The sequence below is a fragment of the Athene cunicularia genome, assembly GCF_003259725.1.
Source record: "Athene cunicularia isolate RWA chromosome 5 unlocalized genomic scaffold, athCun1 chr5_part1, whole genome shotgun sequence".
Classification (NCBI taxonomy): domain Eukaryota; kingdom Metazoa; phylum Chordata; class Aves; order Strigiformes; family Strigidae; genus Athene; species Athene cunicularia.
The window spans coordinates 17919935-17935150 of NW_020799101.1; the positions used below are offsets into that span (position 1 = coordinate 17919935).

A 15216-nucleotide genomic window follows, 5' to 3' on the forward strand; every position below is an offset into this window, starting at 1 on the left:
CTACACTTCAGAAACAATATACGGTTTCTAAGTACAGCTATTGCTAATCTGGTCATCACATAGCAAAAGAAACTGTGCTTATGTCACTGTACTTTTTCTTCTCTTGTTTTTGTTTTTATTTTATTGCTTTATTTTAATTGAAGGCAAAACTTATTTCTGTGCTTAATGTTCCCACAGCCTGATAAAATTAAAGAATCCAGCCAATATTTCTTGGAAGGAAAAACACACTGGAAAATGCTTGTTTTTTAATTTACAGTAAACAGATGTAACATGCTGTTTCTGAGAGAGAAGACATGTGATAGGCAGTATGTGTATAGATTAGTTTTTCTAAAGCTGTTTTTTCCTGCAAACCTCTGTATTATAAGGAAATGAACAAAGACTTAAGTCTCTGAAGGGTCTTGTGCATTCAACATTTAGAGCTGCAACACCTAACTTTCTAATGGAATTTCTGCATCTTAGCCTCCTGCACCTTTTTATGTGTTCCTGAGCTAGTTTAGGGCTTGAACCAGTTAAGTTCAATGCAATGCCACATAAACATTGCTAGTACAAAATGGTGACAGAAGAGGTGGTGCTTGAACCTCATTTATGTCTGAGAGTTAAGCCAGGAAAAGGGACTGTCCACCACACAGACTTAGAGCAGCAAACCTTGTCTTGACAATTCTGTTCAAGAAAATGCTTGTCAAAGCAGGTCAGATTCCTTTGGATGAGCTTCTTTCATTTCACAAACAATCACTAGACATCACTGAGGTTCACAAAGGGAATGCCTGGTTAGGAGGACACTCCTATGAGACACCCAGGATCCAGTTGTACTTCAACAGCCACTGGATTAGTCCACAGCCTAGCATCCAGCTTACTTTGAAGATGAGAAGCATCCCTGCCCCAATTCAAAGAGAGGGACAAAGATTTCAACCTGGCTTTTCCAACATTGGCATTATTTTCTAATCACAGAGGTCTTGCATGTGCATTAGATGTGTTCTGAAATGTTGACCATCTTGTCCTCTGCAGGTAGTCAGCAGAATGCCAGGAGTGTTTAGAAACAGCAAAGCTGTGCCTGTCCTGTGTGGGCTCCGCAGCAGCAATGTAGGGCCCTTGGGACTTTAAATCCCTCCAGCACTTGACAGCAGCTGAGCACAGGTTATATGAATCTGATGTGCTGGAGGTTTGAGCTAGGACACCTCAAGGGGATGGGTGATACCTCAGTCCCTTGATGGAGTCAGCCCTCTGTCCATGTTTTGTCAGCAAGGTGTTTTTTTTCCCAGCAAACTCACAAGGGCAGGTCACACAATGACAGGTCTATGTGGGTGTAGAGTTCCTTTCATCTCCCTTTTGATAATGTGGTTGCAGCCAGAAAGCCACTTTAACATATTTGGACCTCAGATACTTTCCAATCCATCTGCACAAAACACCAAAAGTGGATAAATGGACTGAGCCCAGTTTAGAAGAAAGGGAAATTCAGTCTGAAGAGTAAAAGTGATTTGCCTGAGAGAGTCAGCATGTCAGAGCTGGGAATAAGAACTTGGGAGTTCCTGGCTGGGGCTCTGGCCTTTGTTTCTTTCTTCCCTTGAACAGGGAAATAAGGAAATGATTAACTGCAGCCTCCCTCAGTCTAGCGCTTTTGCATGTGTTTTCCCCTCAGTCAGCCATGCCTCCATGTGCAGCTCTGAAGTTCATCTTTCTTGCTGGAGCACAGTTATGCAGAATACAATAACTGGTCAATTCATGAGTGGAAGAGGAAAAGAGCACAATTTCTGCTTTCAGTCAGAGATTTGACAGACTGCTTAGCTTACTGGGTATCTGGGAGATGGCTGGGCCTTCCAGTAGGTCTGACCCAAGCTGGGATGAGCTCTTGCTGGAATGCCTTGGAAGTAACTGGCTAGAGGCTAAGAAACATAAAATAGCCGGGGCTGGCTGCAGGAGTTCTGCTGGGACCCATGTGGCTCTGGGAAAGGGAAGTTTTCTCTCCAGAAAAAAAAAAAAAAAGAAAACCACTGCCAAGTTTCTCCTTTCAAATTCCAGTTGCAGCTTCGTATTGGAGTAGCTCTATCTCTGATGGAAAACAGAATTAAAAACATGGCCAACTGGTGACAGGTATTCAAAATCAAAAATCAATAAATAAAAACCACTCATTATGTTCTGCAGTAGCTTTGGTTTCCCTAAGAGAAAAATGTTTAAGCAAGAACTTATTGTATCGCATTTTGCCAGGTGGCTGCAGAGCTCTAGGGAGTTGGAGGGCACCAAGCTCCAGCTGGGTGATGGGCACATAGTCCGTATAGCCACCTGCCTGTGGGACTGCTCTTTTGACTGTGAAGCCAAAGACACTAAGCTTTGTTTTACCACTGCAGATATGGATGAATGCAGCTTCTCAGAGTTCCTCTGCCAGCACGAATGTGTGAATGGGCCCGGTTCTTACTACTGTATCTGTCCTTCGGGCTATAACTTGCTTGACGATAGCAGAAGCTGCCAAGGTAAGAACATTCCTGTGCTGATTAAGACCCGAGGGGACCAGAAAATAGGTCCTGTGACTGGAAAGAGGTTTTTAAGAATTGAGATGCTTGGTCTTGGCATTGCACAGTGAAATACTCATAGGGGCCAATTATATAATTCTGGTAAGAATGTCATCATGTGAATAGTCCCACTGAGGTGAATTGGTGTGTTGTAAGTAAGACTTTACTGGCTAGGAAACAGCTATACAGGAAAGCCCTCAGATGCTCTCCTCTCCTCTCTGCTGCACGTCTCTCTTTAGTTTTCCAGTTCTCTAAGGTCAGAGAGCTTGAGCAGCCAATTTATTTTCTATTTTTGCAGCACTTAGCATATGGGAACACTCCAATAAGCAGAAATGAATGCAGTAAAAACTGATCTTAAAAGAGGGGCCAGTTATCAAAAGGCCACTTTGATGGTGCAAGAGTGTTGTGAATTTTGGGGAAATTCCTTAAGATGGAAATCAGTTTGTAAGAGTTATGTCTTGCACATATTTCCCTGCTTTAGCCTTTCTCTTGTTTCTTGTGTTTTAGATATCAATGAATGTGAAAACAGAAACTTCACCTGCACTCCACAGCAAACATGTTTCAATATCCCAGGAGAATATAAATGTTTAGACCCAGTAAGATGTGAGGATCCTTATATCCAGATTAATGAGAAGTGAGTAACATATCCACAGCCACAAAAGAAAATTCTATCTGTATGAAGCGTATCTAGACTGAACCAGAAAAGCTGCATTTTCCCAACACAGTCATGAAGTGTGTCTAGAGAGCTATACATACATGCTATTGCTGCATTTACCACTGGTAAGCTTTATAAAATAATAAATTGCAATTCCTTACCAGGTCACCAGGTGGGATATGATATGATATGATATGATATGATATGATATGATATGATATGATATGATATGATATGATATGATATGATATGATATGATATGATATGATACTCAGATGTGTGAGAAGTTAGACTGGAAAAACATTTATCAGTGAATACAGAAAGCTGCAAGGTTTGTTATGTAATAAGAGACGTTTACTTACATTACTGACTTATATGTTCAAACGCAGCCTGTATATTAGTATGACTATTTCCTGTAAATATTGACTAGCTTATGTCTAGGAAGGACTTTAAAACCTTAGATGTTAGTTATAGCAGGATACAAGTAGTTTCCTACTGCTTAAAGGTTAAAAGTACTGAAAAGTCCACAAACTGAGATTGGGTATGTCTGGATAGGGCTGCAAGCACTGTTGCTGTCTAAATATGGAATTATTTGAGCAAGCAAAAAAATAAATCCCACATTTCTAAAAATTGCTTGTTTCTTTTATATTTTGTAGGCATTTATTTGCCTGGGGCTCAAAAAATTTCAGCTCCAGACAGATCTCTGTATATTGCAGCCCATAGTATTTCATCCATAGTGTTTGCACTAAACCCAATTATTTGGGATTGCTTAGTAGCCTAATGTATTTTATAGAAAGGCAAGCAATGAAGAATTGGCTTCTCTCCATTATAATGTATTTGTGTCTTTATATTGCTTTCTGAACTAGGGCAGCTGAGGAGTGGACACGTTCTGTTCTTCCAGTTCTGGGTTTACCTAACTTCAGAGGTGGTAGAGTCTAAACTGGAATTTGAAATATCTGAAGCCTCTGTATCTAAATTACCCAGAGGCCGAATATAGAGTCCTCACAGATCAGCCTGCACCAGAACTCTTGATCTCTGAGCTTTGTGTTTGGTGGCTTTGGCTCATGTCTAGATATGACTGCATTTAATTTGTGGCATATGTCTAGAAGTGGTCAGTATAAAAGCCAAGTGAATTCCTTGCATCTGTGTTTTCTGTGGAAGGAATTGGGTGTTTGTAATGCCAGGAGCCTTTTTATGGGGGACATGCCAGATGAACTGTCTGAAATTTGTGTCAGTAGGGGAGGTTATAGAAAAAATAGGCAAAAAGACCCAACTCTTCCAGTAAATTCCCCGATGTGGCTTTTATAAAGGGACATCCTGCCTCACAACTTTATTAGAGTTCTCTGAAGAAACCAGCAGCATGTGGCTCGGGCACATGGGCTGATGCAGTCTGTCTGGGTTTCCAAAGGCTTCTGAAAAGAACTTCACATAAGGTTATTATGGAAATTAAGCAGACATTTGTAAGAGAGAAGTCCCTGGCACAGAAAATTAAGAGGTTGGAAGATGAAAAATAAATATAGTATTAAATTGTCAGCTTCCACAGTGAAGTTCTGCTGAGGTCTGAGCTGGACCTACTTTGTCCAATGTATTTGTAAGCAACCTGGGAAAAATAATAAACCATGAGATGGGCAAAGTCTGCAAGACAATCTGAGGACAGTAGAGAAAAGGGTGCACAGAAAGAAATGCAGAAGGAGCCTCAATGACTGTGGAATAAAAATGGCAGATGAAATTCAGTGTAGATTAATGTAAAGTAAAAAGACAATCCCAAATTCACAAATTAATAGAGAACTGATCTGATCATAATCTGTCCAAACTGAGATTTGAGGTTTGTTATAGATAGTTGCATGATCTGCAATATTCACTAGAGGTCAGAAAAACAATCTGAATTTGAGGTGTTAATAGGTAGAGAATATCCTCAGAGCACATGCCCTTGTGTACCCATATCTTCAAGACTGTACAGTTCCTTCCTCTCCTCTCAGAAGAAATATAACTGGACAAAGGTTCACAAAGAGCAATAAGGGTGATCAAAAGTATGGAATAGCTTCTTTGTGAGAAATCACTAAGTTAGCACTCTTCAGCCATGAACAGGGTCAAATGTGAAGCCCTTGCGTGAGGAGGATGAGCAGGGCTTGACTGGCCACTCTCCTTTCAGTAGAAGAACTGGAAGCACCAGATGAAGTCAGCAAGGGACAGAGAGAGATGAAGGGGTCTGTGTATGCCAAACATTCATGGGGGTGTAAAGGGAAGCTGACAGATATGAAATGCATTAAGGGCTGATGAATACACACCTTCGTGTCAAGAATTTCCTGAGTCACAAACAATTGGAGGCTGTTGGTGGAAGTCTCATACAGTTGACTTGGTATCCTGCTCTTCCTTAGGGCCCTCTATTTGATGCCAGAGCTTTGATCTGATCCAGGATGTCTCACTGTATGTTTTCATGTAGTATATAAAATATTGTTAAACAAAAAATACAACACTTATGTAGCTTCATCAGTGAAATGACCCAATAATTAATGTTATTTTGGGGACAGTTCAGTTTAAATAACTATCAGAACAAACATGTATTGGATAGTCTACACCTACAGAGCTGCTTTAAAGAAAGTATAGATTTTTGAGTGATCTAGGGAGACAAAGTATGCCGAGATATTTTGGCCTAGAAGACAAGAAAAAAAAGGCAGGGATATAGGTAGGCCAGTAAATACTAAAAGTGGGAAAATTCATTACAAGTTTCATTGATTCTTTTAGATGACCGGCAACATTATTTATTTAAGCAGCTGTATTTGCATATAAAGAATCAAATACTACAGCAATTTGTAACCTCTGATGACAATCCTATCTTTGACAATTAGCCGCTGCATGTGTCCAGCTGAAAACGCCGGCTGCAGAGATCAGCCATTCACCATCTTGTACAGAGTGATGGATATGGTGTCCGGGCGGTCTGTGCCTTCTGACATTTTTCAGATGCAAGCAACAACTCGCTACCCTGGAGCCTATTACATCTTCCAAATCAAATCAGGGAACGAAGGCAGGGAATTCTACATGCGGGTAAGTCTGGTGCTCACTGAGAGAAAACATAGAGTATCTTCTTGTTAGCTGAATACCCTTCTGACAGCAGAACTCAGTTTTTAACGAATATCATTTAAACCTTCAGTATGAGGCATTTTTGTAGGCAGACATGCAGAGCAGTATGCTCATCTGCAGGGGCTGCTGGCTCTTTCATGAAGGTAACCTACCCAAAGCAAACATGCCTCTTTTATGAGACATTAAGTTTGCAAAAGTCCAGGGCTGTGCCCATGTCTAAGAATAGCTCAGGTCTCCCATGCTCAAAAGAAACTATTGTGCCAAACTTTTTTTTATTTGACGGATAATCAGTAATTGTCACTGAAATTGTCAACAATTTTTATTTGTTTTATTAAACTCTTCACTGGAAACTGAAAAATCTGAAAACCAAAAAAGTAAGCACACACACACCCCTTTAGCCCAAGACTCGACTTTCTCAGTTCTTTGCTTTCATTTGTTACGTATTTTTTTCACTGAGAACACATATTGTATGTAGACACTGCTAAAGAAAACACAACTACTTTTATTTTTTTAAATCTGAATTTTCTTCAAAAGATATTTCTGTTACCCAGTCATTTTTACTGCACTCCTGACATGCAGGGGTGATGTCTGTACGGAATGATGCACAGCCACCAGGCAGTGTGGCATTCATAAGGCTGATTTTTAACCCTAGGCAAAACCTGGCTTTGAAATTCACATTAAGTGATGTTCAGTGGCTATTGGTAGTGGTTCCCATACCTCACAGAACCAGTAGTGTGATAGATTTCAGTACACATTTCTCCTGACAGCCTCAGATTCTAACTTCAAAAAAAGGAAAATGTTTCAAAATCCTGAAATGACACGTGGTCCAGGAATGATCATTTACATCCTACAAGAGCTTTCCTGTTGCAAAGTCATTACTGATCCCACTGACCTTTTCTCCTCATCTGGGTCAACCCACCAAGTGCTATGGCTCCAGAGACCATCACTGTTGCTGGAGTCTGCTTGTTTTCTTTTATTTATTTATCACACCTGCATTCATTTGTCACCTAAAACGCTCCACTTGCACAAGCAGCTGGCAGCAGCACTGTCCCTGTGCCAGGTTGGTAGCCAGTGGTTGGTGCCTGTTTGCAGCTTTGGGAAGAGTGGGATCAGCAGGCGGGAAGGGAAGGGGTGCTGGGGAGGAACTGGGGCCCAGACACTGCTCCCCGGGGGCTGAGGAACCAGTGCCCACAGCCCAGCCCGGGCAGCCCACCCAGCTCCTCCTCACAGATTTTCCAGGCTTCTCTGGTCAGAGGTAACACAAATGCTCAATTTTATGGTAAAACAGGTCCCACTTTGCGTACGTAAGTTTCTTCTGGAAAACAAATTGCATTTGGTTTTAACGTCAGAAGCTCTGATTTTCAAAAATTTCATAATACACCACTCCAGCCAGATACATCAAAGGTCTGCTTCCACTTACTAAAAGACAGATTTTCTGAAGTGCATGCACGTATTTAAAAGTTCTCTTCAGAGGATAAGGTTTTGTGACATTAACATATGCAATTATACAACAAACCCTGATCCTTTTCACATAGGAACATCTGTTCTCCAAGCATTGTTAACATAACCCCTTCTTGGTGTTCACTGCTTCAAAGTAACAGTGTTCTTTACATCAAACAAAATAATATCTCAAAAAAAAAAAAAAAAAAAAAAAAAAAAAAAAAAAAAAAAAAGGTGTCACCACTTGTTTATACCCTAAATCCATGTTTTCATCTTTTTCCATTTGGACAATGGCAAATTTCTAAGTTCAATAGCTCCTTTTATGTGGCAGGAGTCCCAAAGGCTTTACAAACTGTAGAAGGTGATAGTTCATAGAAACTGAAATGGAACCAAATGCTGAAATGAATCTACTTCTCCCATGAATCAAAGTAGTTTCAAACAATGCAACAGAAAACAGTTATTTTGGCTGCTTGAAGACCTTAATTAGACAACAGTTTTCAAGAGCTGTTTTTGAAAATCTGACCTGCTTTCTCTTGTTTTGTGCACAGCAAACGGGACCGATCAGCGCTACTCTGGTGATGACCCGGCCCGTGAAAGGGCCCCGTACTATTCAGTTGGACTTGGAAATGATCACTGTTAACACCGTCATCAACTTCAGAGGAAGCTCTGTCATCCGGCTGAGGATATACGTATCACAGTACTCCTTCTAAACCTTGAGTTTGTGCCCTGGAAACACTAAAATAAAAGAGACAGTTCCTCCTCTGCAGAACTCCCTCCTCAGAAGCCAGTACGTATAGCAGCTCTAACCAAATCAGTATTTCCACAGACCCGGTGACCTATGCCTGTCTGAGGAGGGAGGCCTCTTCATGCACAGTGCCTACCAGGATGCATCCAGCTGAAGATGTATTGTCAGCAGATCCCATATGATTCTCTATGTGGTCATATATTTTAAGGACTCTTCTTTCCATTGTAAACACTTTTAGAGTATGAGTCTATGTTTGAAAGACTGGGAACCTTTGTAGCTCCAAGGCTGCTTAGCAAAAAGCACCAGAGAAACTGAGGAAAAAGCTGGCTTTTGCAATCTTGCTTTTTTTTTTTTTTTTCATTATAAATGGAAAGCAGACAAACAAGCAGAAACAGAAACAAAAAGCCACCTATTAAAACAAAGGATCTCAGAAGTGCTAACTTACATTCCAAATTATCTCTGGAATTATCAGTCAGCACTTTGTCTCAATGAACCCTGCATTTGTCTTAGTTTCACCTATTTTTCTTTGATTCTATTTTATAGTTAAAATTTATTGTAAATTCATTCCAAAATACATGTTGTACTGTGTAATCTACTTTCTAAAGAAGTGTCACATGTTTGGGTTCCTTCCTGTATTAAATCTTTCTATATAACAGAGTTCATAGAAATCTATCACTGGATGGTATGTTTCACAATATTTAGGATGTTACGCTTATTTACACCCAGGCTCTTTGACACAAGTCTCCACTGCCAGAATATTGTCCAGGGACTTTAGACCAAATAAGAATCAGAACTTTATCCTTCCTTCTTTTCCTGAGTGTGATAGTTGCAAACAGTTTGTAATGGTTATGAGGTAGTGATATTAATTCTGTAGTTAAGGCTGCAACTAATCTCCTATTCAAAGACAACTCAGCTCAGACCCGTCCAAATTTCTTCAGAAAAAATTAATTGTTCTGTTCACATGCAATCTCTCTCCAACATTCCTAACACTGGTGAAGATAAGCTGAAAAGGATGTGGACAGGTGTCATTGTTCATGCCTCTGCCATAAAGCAGACCCCACTATATCAGTACTCAGGCCTCAAACAATGGGATCCCATAGCTTCCATAGGCAATGTCTTCTCAGGTATAACTGCTGTAACCAACAGAAAGTTTTTCCTCAAGTCTAATCTGAATCTCCACTGTTGTAATTTAAATCCATTGCTTTTTAGCCTACTTCCAGTAGAAATAGACGACAGTTTATCTTCCCCTTTGCAGCAGTCTTTTAACATGTCTGAATACTGTTGTCATGTCTCCTCTCAGACTGTTCCTCTCTAGTCTAAACAAACCCAATTCTTTTGGTCTTTCCTCATACATCACATTTTCTGGACCTTTGATCATTCTTGTTGCTCTCTCTGGATTCTCTCCAGTTGGTTCACATCTTTCTTGAAGTGCAGTGCCCAAAACTGTGAAAAGTATTCCAGCTGAGGCCTCACAGTGCTAAGCTAAATCTATATATATGAGGAGTTTGAAAAAAAAATAATTGTATAATTTGGAGGTATAATGCCTACCTTGTTGAAGCCTCTGGCTCTTTGGTCTTTTATTTTAGTAGTGATGAGGGTTCCTATGCCTTGTTCTTAAATTTCTCTGAAAAAAGCTCTTTTTCTTCTTCCCCTTGCTTTTTCCTTACTGCCTCATTTGCTCTCCAGCATCACAAGGGCAGGAAAGATGCTTCATCTTTCTGGTGACTGGAACTGCTTAATGCTACTTGGGAAAAGAGTTTTTGAAGACTATAATGTGAGTAGGCTGGGGCAGAATAGAAGCATTATGGGAGGTCTTCATTAAAATCGATTATTAAATGGGAGAATACAGACTTGGAAAGTTATCACAACAAAGACTGCATGACACAATCAGAACACCGACTCTCTCGTTCCTAGTAAGCTTTGTTAGTCTGGAGTTGGCTTTCCCTAGCTTTAGTAGAGACTCACTTTGAAGGAAGCCCTGATGCAATGGCTCACAGCAGTGAAACACTGAGCTGAGTGTGCTTTAGCAGCTTCCATTTCTTAATGGTTTAAAGTTTTCCCCATGCTGCTACAATGTCCTGGGATCCTGTGGCTCAGAGCTCTGTATACACACAGGCTGTCCTTTATTGTAAAAACAAAAAAGCTGAAGCCTGACTCCAGCATTTAGTGGGCCAAGCTGAGGGCAAGAAGCCAATAAGTTTTGTGAGTAGCTGACTTGGAGGAGATAAATGTAGAGGAAATGTGCAGAGAAATATCAGAAACAAGAATGTGTTTCCTGAGTGTATCATGGCTGATCATGTACCTCAGTCTTGGAGGGGAAAATAGAGATGACCAGGAAGGAGGAATGCTAGTTTATAACCATGGGGCTAAAAGTGCTCATGTGTCCCAGATAATGGAAGTGAGACGTGGGAAACAAGCAGTCTCTGATGGCCCAGAGAGCAGACAAGGGACAGGCAGTGTCTTGCATTAAAGACATTAAATTCTTAACATGCTGAAAGTTTTCCCAGTGCTTAAAAGCCCCATTTTCTCCCTTTTGTGCCCCTATGTTATGGCTTCTTCATGCCCAGTTGAAACACCCTCTCTCTTCCTGCCATCACACCACCACCTGGGGAGGAAGCCCACCCTGTTAGACATCAGACAGTTTCTCACTTCTGGGCTGTTCTCCCATGGCCCCCACATACCAACCTGATTTAACCCTCATTTAGAAACATCAAAACCCAGAGGGATTCCATAACAAAACACTTAGTTAAAAAGAGTAAAGCTTGAATGCTTGGTTTTAGCAGGGTCCAGAAAATACTCATAAAACAATATTACACTTTCTATATAAACATTCTGCGCCTTAAATAAAAAGTGAAAAGTCTGGAAACAAAGGAATTCAGCCACTTCTCAACCGCCATAACATCTTTCATCACTCACTATCACTCCAGCCAACTTTTACTTTGCCAAAATATATGCCAATCTCAAAATAATAAATTACTAGCAGTTTATAACATTTAAACTCTCCATTTCCTAGTCAGGGGTCTGTTTCCAATAGACCATCGCAAGCTTGTATAGTACAGCAATTCTCACCAAATAAAAAAAAGGACTATGCATGTCAGATTTTTACAGCATGAAAGTGACTAATGCAAACTTGCAACTGCTGTATACATTCACATTCTCCTTTGAGGCCAGGCCTCCCTAAAAGCTGACAGAATTCGAGGTCTGCTCAGAGATGGATTCTTTAACCTATTGCAGAGGATTTTCTAACAACAAGAGTTTTACCATACGGTTAATAGATAGTATTCCAGCTGGCACCCGACAAGGGCACTGACCCTGGTCTGGGTACGTGTGCCTTCTCTCTGGCTCTACTCTGACATGCTCCGCAGTACTTGCTCAGGGTGGCAGAGCTGTTCCCTGACCGAGCTGGGGAGGGACAGCTCTTTGCCTCTCCTGCCTGTCTGTTTAGATGGAGGTCCTCAGGAAAAGACTGCCTCTCACTATGTGTTTGTACAGCACCTATTACCAGTGCAATCACTGGAATAAAAGTAAACAAAATCAGATATGGCAGTAATCTTTGATACAGATCACAATGATTGGGAAGGAAAATCTAATTTGATACAGGAACTGAGTAATTCATGCTAGTCAGGTTAGATGCCAGAGGGAGAAGAATACCAAGAGATGAATGATCCGGTGCTGTAGAACTGAATGGGTCCTATCATCTGGCTTATTTGACTCTGAGATATTTTTAGGGGACTGACTTTTTTGGACACAGACAACAAAATGTTATTTTACCCAAGACTTTGCTGGGTTCCACAGAATGGCTTTGCAACTTGTGCTTCTCTGATAACAATAACTTTGTTGAGAATAACTAAGATGCTCTGAGTACCTGGTGACCTACCGTCACTGAGTGTAGTGTCCAGAATCATTCACACAGAGCTTTCTCCTTTTCAAGATGTGGGCCTGTACTCTTATTTACCTTTTTCTGGCTCAGCTTTTAGAAGAGTCAACTTTCATTGTCTCATAAACATGCTACCAGCATCAGCATAACACATTTTCATTTTTCTGTCTAGAACAGGCAGAGCAATAGAATCGGTACAGTTTGTAGTCATTCAAGTTCTCCAGTCTGGCTTATTCACAGAATATGCTACTGAGTATCTTCCATTACATGTAGCTGTATTAGAACACAATGGAAATTTCATAGCACAGACATGTTAAAAAACTAAAAAAGGAATAAAAGTATGCCCTAATGTTATTCAATCCTGACAGGCACTATTGTTAAAATAAATCTCTATCCTGGATGGACAAAACCCTCAGCTGGTGGTAATTTGCTGCTCTTTAATGGAAAGAGAAAAGAGTATCCTTAGGATCTTCCCTGTCTGTGTGTAAAGCACTGTGCATGTATCAGTATCCATGGAGAATTCACAGAACCTAGAACTGGTTCTGGTAGTTGTGGCTCTGCATTTGGAAGTCAAAGAGTTGTAAGATAATACGGCACAAGCAAATTGTGTTTACTCATCTAACATGACTCCAGGCAATTGATTTACACCCATCACATTTTGTTGTTTTAAACCTTTGACACTTCTGAATATTTCTGAACAGTTCGACCCTAAAGCAGGTTCTATGCATGAAGAGTGAGGCTGATGGTCACAACTAGACTTTCAGGGATTCTGCAGAAAGCCTGGCCAGAAAGGTGACCTGTGCTGGAGGGTCAGTGCCATAGGGAGTGTAATGGTCCAGAGGTGTTTGTGTGGGAATGTCTCTGACGCTGCAGCTGCCTCTTTCATCACCTGTTTCAGTGAAGAGTGCATCGGATGTTTGTAAGTGTGTATATCAGAGGTGGAAATCTCACTTACTCCAGTTCTTAGTTCAAACTTCTGAGATCCCTCTAGAGGTTTCCATTAGCCAAACTGTGTACTTCAACTAATATTGGTGAAGTCACACAAGGAAGAGTTTGGGTACAAGGCAGATAAATGTTTACACCAGCAAGTGAATAATGATGCATTAACCTTGATGTAAGAGTAGACAAATGTAGCTGGGTAGCAAAGGGATCTTTAGAAAACACTTCAAAACCAAAAATTAAAAAAATATTCAATCTCTTTCAACTGCCTCCTATATCCCAGAAGTCACTCATTCTCCCTTTTGAGTTTGTCCAGGACAAGTGATGTCATGGTCATGCACTGCAAGCACATGTTGAGTGAACTCCACTTCTCCTCTAGCACTACATAACATTTTTTACTTTGCTTTTTGGAGATCGGTCGTAGGCTGTGTCTATTCTAGGCTCTGACTGACCTCAGCTGCTTTTCTCATAGCCAAGGCAGATCTGCTGCCAGGTTCCTCTGTACCCACCATCCGTACAACAAGCTCTTCATACGTTTCACTGGAAACGCAGGCACTGCTGTTGGCCCATCTGCTGCTTTTGTACGCCTCTCCCTCTGCAATGTCAGTAGGCACACTTACAACAAAGTATTAGGTCTGAATGGCTGAAGAGACTGCTCAGCCTGCTGGCAGAGCTTGGCTTCACAAAGAGTATTAAAAAAAAACAACCACACTACCAGTTTTGAAGGCAATAGATCCTATTTTAGCTTCTGATTAATCACTTTTCTCCTGAAATTGTGTCTGTGTCATGCTGGCTTGATAGTCTCAAGGCCCTTTAGGAAGCCTGATAAGGACATGCTTATGCAATACATCCCTAGGCTCTTCAAACCTTGGATGATGTTTTGCCAGTTTGCAAACAGAGTATTTGGCCCAGTCAGACAGAGTGCAATGTGATCACCACTAATGCTGAAGTCAGTGATTGCTAACCACCTTACATCAGGTCTGGATTTAGCCCAGTTTTATTTTAAGTCTTGAATCTCAGTGTCAGTGGTATAAATGTAAACAGATATGTATTATTTTTACAGTAGAGCTGAAAGACTGTTTCCAGTAAATAAACAGTAGTATGATTGCAGTATCTCTTTCTCTGTGGGCACTATCTTTGGGTACTTTTAGACTTCCTGAGATGTCCTTTGACACTGCAAAATTTCCTCTGGTATTTCAAGCCTTTCATTGATGTGTTTCCATGAATGATTCCTCACCCCTGTTCTTCAAAGGCCAACCTAGGCACTTGACTCTACATATTGTTAAAACATCAAGCTACACGTAAGCCTTTGCAGACTCATGGCTCATAATTCATTCATAGAAATTGTTCCTCTCTGTAACCTATAAGGGATTATGTTGACTTCCTTGAGATTCTGCCATGTACAGAGTAATGAATGTGCATGTATTTTTCAAGACTGGGACCTTAGTCTGGAGATTGTTATCAGCAGCTTGCTGCAAATGCTCTGTATTCAACATGTGAAATCATAGCTACAAAGGTTAGTTTTGACAAAATCCTCAAAACATATGGTGTTTCCTGGCTGCCTACACATAATGCAAACATAATTCAAAAGTCCAGCACCAGAGTTCTCCAGTATTCATAAGAAAATCACTCTTTTTCATAAGCATTTTGGTCAGTAAACTCATTTTGTAGATTATGTGAAATGCAAACAAAGAAGCAGAAGGCCTGCCAAGATTACACAGATTTTCTATTCAAATCAGTATCCCCAAGAAAACCTGAATCTAGTTCGTCATTTAAAAATATTTTTTTGGACTCTGACATTTGATGCTGTTCAGGTAGGAGAGGGGGACAGAAAAACTGGCTGCTTCCAAAACCACAGCAGGTGCTCCCCAGGCTCCTACAGCAATCAGAAACACCTGTGAAACCAAGCCTACACCCCAGGTCAGTGAGGAAGGTACAAAACTCATAGAGACATGTCCTCAGCTGGAGGGGAGAT

The 15216-nt window shown here is 40.7% G+C and overlaps 1 protein-coding gene across 1 annotated transcript in view; it reads left to right on the plus strand.

The window, feature by feature from the left end:
* FBLN5 (fibulin 5) overlaps positions 1 to 14878 on the plus strand; it is a 52648-nt gene extending 37770 nt beyond the window's left edge. Inside the window, exons 9-12 of the mRNA XM_026850047.1 lie at positions 2343 to 2465; positions 3012 to 3138; positions 6009 to 6204; positions 8229 to 14878. Of these exons, the coding sequence (XP_026705848.1) occupies positions 2343 to 2465; positions 3012 to 3138; positions 6009 to 6204; positions 8229 to 8390 (608 nt within the window). The 3' untranslated portion in view covers positions 8391 to 14878. The remainder of the gene's footprint in view (positions 1 to 2342; positions 2466 to 3011; positions 3139 to 6008; positions 6205 to 8228) is intronic.
* Positions 14879 to 15216: the final 338 nt, after the last annotated feature.